At 47.0% G+C, this 4,285-nt stretch overlaps 1 protein-coding gene across 1 annotated transcript; it reads left to right on the top strand.

Annotated features, from left to right (window-relative positions):
• Nucleotides 1-664: 664 nt before the first annotated feature.
• LOC103460041 (zinc finger protein OZF-like) lies at nucleotides 665-4,072 on the top strand. Its single transcript, XM_008402008.2, has 2 exons — nucleotides 665-1,047; nucleotides 2,607-4,072. Exons 1-2 carry the CDS (start codon nucleotides 957-959, stop codon nucleotides 3,950-3,952), a joined length of 1,437 nt encoding a protein of 478 aa, XP_008400230.1. The 5' UTR covers nucleotides 665-956; the 3' UTR covers nucleotides 3,953-4,072.
• The last annotated feature ends 213 nt before the right edge of the window (nucleotides 4,073-4,285 follow it).

Here is a 4,285-nt window from a genome sequence, read left to right as displayed (position 1 = left end):
GTCCGGTCCGCGTTGGTCATCCTCCAAATGCTGAACCAACATGGACGGTCACCTCATTCGGCTCTTCTCTCCTTTCTGAGGAGGACAGTTGTTTGCAGTGCCGGTGAGGATCCAGTGAGTGTCTTAGCATCGAACTGGCGCTTTACAAATGTCACATGCAAACACTGGCAATTGGGTCAAATTTAAAACCTCAACACAGTCGAATCCTCCAGGAAGCAAACATCTCTCATATCTCCAGAGTCTCTGAACGCAGCAAAGTGTCTGAGGTTGAAAGGGCAAAACTGTGAAACTAAGTGGTTTTGTGACGGCTGCGTCAGAAAGTGCACTTAGTTCTCATTCAGTCACTTTCTGACTAACATGGTGGTCTGCTGAGGGTCATTGTCCATCTGGAAGACCCATCTGTACTTGACCTTTAACCTCGTGATTGGAAAATTCTCCATATGTCAGAATGTTAAAGAGCCAAACCTTCTCCAGGTTGTTGAAAGGAACACTAATCTGAGTGAATATAAACGTTTGTTACTGAAATACAGAAACGTTTTTATTATGTCTCTTTTTCTGATATTTAAACTTAAAGCTATTTGTGAAGAATAAACTATGGAGCTTTCAAAACGGCTTAAGCTCCTAATCTTTACTAAATTATACATCGGACGCATTTCCCTCCCAATATGGCGGACATGTTGACGTTGGATTTCCGGGTGTTTCGTTTCCCGGAGGCCAGCATGAACCCCAGTGCGCAGACTCGTGACTGTGTTCAGTTAGCAGAGCTAGTCGGAGCGCCGTCCTTCGCGTTTTGTCGGGTTTCTGTCCACGGAGCAGCAGCGGGAGAGTTAATGAAGCTTAGAGACAGAAACAGCAGCAGTTGGTGAACTCTGGAAAGAAGAGAAACGGTTCGAGGCTGAGCTGGAGCTGCTCAGTAACTGTTAAAGGAAAGTTTGGAGAGAGAAAAGCTAGCAGAGATGTGGAGACAGCAGGTCAAACAGCGGCTGGATGCAGCAGAGGAGCAGAGACACGAAATACTGGATGCTGCTTTCAGCCCCGAACATCCCGGTTGGTGTCTTTTCTTTCCCATTATCAGCTGTGGACTGGGTGGACTGGGTGGACTGGTCACGTCAGGGACCGTGTCTGCAAAGCTCGGAGGTCTCCTGCTGCTGTTCAGCAGCTACTAGCTGCGGACAGCAGGCTAGAGCGTCCGAGCAGCAGGTCAACGTAGCCGCCATGTTGTGAGTGGCATTTCTGTTTACGTGAACACATCAGCCTGACCACTGGGGGGCGCCGTTGTTCACGGTAATCAACAAGGCACTTTGGCCGCATTATTTAAACTCAGTAATTATAATAACTCCAAAACTAAATTGGTCTCCAAATTAAAACTTAAAATCTGTTTTTAGGTCTTTTGACTCAGAAATGTGATATTACTGTCTTATTTAGATTTGCTGATTAGTTTTGAATCTTAGGATTTATATAAATTATATAAATTCCCCATGTCTGATATGATGTATTTTTTAAGAGTAAAGTTTTAGCGTAATTAAAACACTTTCCAGTATTTTAAAGGGGCATTTTGTAAAATCCACTTTTTTGAGCTGTTCTGTTATTCCCTCATTAAAAACAAACATGGAGTTTTTCCTTCATTCTTTCATGTTTGAGAACCTCTTTAATCTCCATGGCAACCATTCAGTTCTGCTGTGGTTAGAGACGGGCTCCATGATGCCTAGTTTGTTTCTGTTTCTCCTTTAAGTTCTTGCAAAGAGTTTTAATCCAACATTTCTGACCATTTAGAGGAAGAAGAGCTAAATGTAGCCGTTAGCTTGCTTGGCTGCAGCTAACTGCGCTCAGGGCTCTAACTTTTATTTCAATATTTTTCAACCGAATCATTTTAACATGAAAGTTTTACTGGAACATTGTGTTTAAATCTGTGTCCATAAAGGCAACATAGCTTTAATGACCAGCAGACGGGATGGGTTGACACTTAGAAACGTCTCTAGATGAAACAAATGAAAATGAGAAAATCTTTCCAGGACTGGGATCTGATTAAATCCTCCCGGTGAATCTTGTGGATCGTTTCAGGCTTGTTCTGGTGCAGCGTTACGGTAGATGATGATCAGCAGCTTTTCCACTGTTGCAGCTGGAAGTGGATCAGAACCAGCCGTCGGTGCGATTCCCTCCAGGCGGCTGAACGGAGCCTCCTCTGCAGTAGCAGTGTTTCTCCAGCAGGGGGTTTGGACTTTAGCATGCAGACCAGAACCACAGGATGTGCCAAAGATCCATGAGCAGCTGGACCACATTGGCTGTCAAAATGTCTGTTAACACATTCTGTTAATCATTTAAGGTTTTCTTTCTCAGCTGGAGGTCAGAGGTCAGTAAAAGTGTTTATGTAAAATCCTGTGTGAATCTTTTCTTTCCATCTTCAGGGACATTTCTCTGATCTCTGCGTAATAAATACCTTGTTTCTGTTAGCCGACCTGGACACTCGGGTCGTTGAATCCTGAAGGACGGTAGAAAGATCCGCAGGTTGACCACCGAACCTTCGGCCTGTTCTCTCGGACTGCAGACTCCGCCTTCTCGGCTTGGCTTCAGGTGAACTAATCCCAGCTCTGCCATCTTCTCTGCAGATGTTCAGCTGATGCTGCTGGTGGAGGAAGATCCTCCTGAAGACCAGAGTTCTGATGCGGACCAGCCGGATCCGGAGGCCGTCTGCATTAAGCAGGAACAGGAGGAGCTGTGGAGCAGCCTGGAGGAAGAGGAGGAGGAAGAGGAGGAGCTCCCTCCCACTGAAGACGCGTTCCCTTTAAATATAGTCATTGTGAAGGGTGAGAATGACGAAGACGACGATGAAGAAGAAGAGAAACCTTTGTTCTCACATCGTCATCAAGCAGAAGATGAAGATCTTCCAAGCAGCTCGGCTGACCAGACGAAGGCAGAAAGTGATGAAGAGGACGGTGAAGCAGCAGGGTCCAGCAGAAGGCTTGACCGCCGCATTCACAGAGACGCCCTGATCTCCTCAGAGACCGAGGAAAGTGAGGAGTACGATAGATCGAAGCGCAGCGAAGCTGACCTGAAGCCCTTATCGGGTTCCGAGTCCGGAGCCGAAGACGACTGGACTCCTCCGGGAAACAAGACCCTGAGCTGCTCCGAGTGCAACAACCAGTTCGCCAGCAAGCGCTCCCTCCAGAGACACATGACGGGTCACTCCATCATTCGCTCTCTGAACTGCAACGAGAAGCGGAAGCAGAAAGACATCAATTCACCCAGTAAAGATCAACCTGCGCTGAAGTATTTCAGTTGTGACTGTGGGAAAAGTTTCACCAGGAGAACCGATCTGAAGATCCACATGAGGATCCACACTGGAGAGAAACCCTTCTGCTGCGACGTCTGTGGTCAGAGGTTCAACCAGCAGGCCCATCTGAACCAGCACACCAGAATCCACACTGGAGACAAACCGTTCTGTTGTGACGTCTGTGGGAAAAGATTCAGCCAGAAGGCGCATCTGAACCGGCACACAGTGAGCCACTCGGGGGAGAAACCCTTTGAGTGCGACGTGTGTGGGCAGCGATACAGCCAACAGGCCAACCTGAACAAGCACAGGAGGAGCCACACTGGGGAGAAACCCTTCGGATGTGATCTGTGCGGACAGCGGTTCAGCCACAAGGAGTCGCACAAAATCCACATGAGGCTGCATTCAGGAGAGAAACCGTTTGGCTGTGATGTTTGTGGACAAAGGTTCAGCCACAAGGAGTCCCTGAAGATCCATATGAGGACACATACAGGCATGAAGCCGTTCGCCTGCGAAGTGTGCGGACAAAGGTTTGGCTACAAGTCCAACTTAAAAATACACATGAGGCTCCACACGGGAGAGAAACCGTTTTCCTGTGATTTTTGTGGACAAAGATTCATCCAGAAAGGAAATCTGGACAAACACACAAGAGTCCATGTTGAAGGGAGGGGCGTCTTACTCTGAGCAGCAGAGCAGAGCGGCTGATTATGACCGCAGGGGGCTTTGATAGTTTGTTTTAGATGATGTAATGTTCTTAAATCGATATTAATATTTATTTCTGTTAATAAAATGTCCTAAAATGAGTGCTTTGATTGACAGCTACTATAAGTTTGAGACATTACTGACAATAAACCAACAATTAGCTTTGAGAGGCGTGTTCAGGATGTGGCTGGATGATGGTTGGATGGTGGTTGGATGGTGGTTGGATGGTGGTTGGATGGTGGTTGGATGGTGGTTGGATGATGGTTGGATGATGGTTGGATGGTGGCTGGATGGTGGTTGGATGATGGTTGGATG

Source organism: Poecilia reticulata, unplaced genomic scaffold, assembly GCF_000633615.1.
Source record: "Poecilia reticulata strain Guanapo unplaced genomic scaffold, Guppy_female_1.0+MT scaffold_159, whole genome shotgun sequence".
Lineage (NCBI taxonomy): Eukaryota > Metazoa > Chordata > Actinopteri > Cyprinodontiformes > Poeciliidae > Poecilia > Poecilia reticulata.
Note: the sequence above shows the minus strand (reverse complement) of the source record. Positions and strands in the feature narration are given on the sequence as shown.

What these genes read in the sequence shown, in the direction of transcription:
- LOC103460041 (XM_008402008.2), top strand. Translation starts at nt 957, where the DNA reads ATGTGGAGACAGCAGGTCAAACAGCGGCTGGATGCAGCAGAGGAGCAG. An exon ending in TTTCAGCCCCGAACATCCCG is followed by an intron (nt 1,048 to 2,606) that starts GTTGGTGTCTTT and finishes TCTTCTCTGCAG; the next exon opens with ATGTTCAGCTGATGCTGCTG.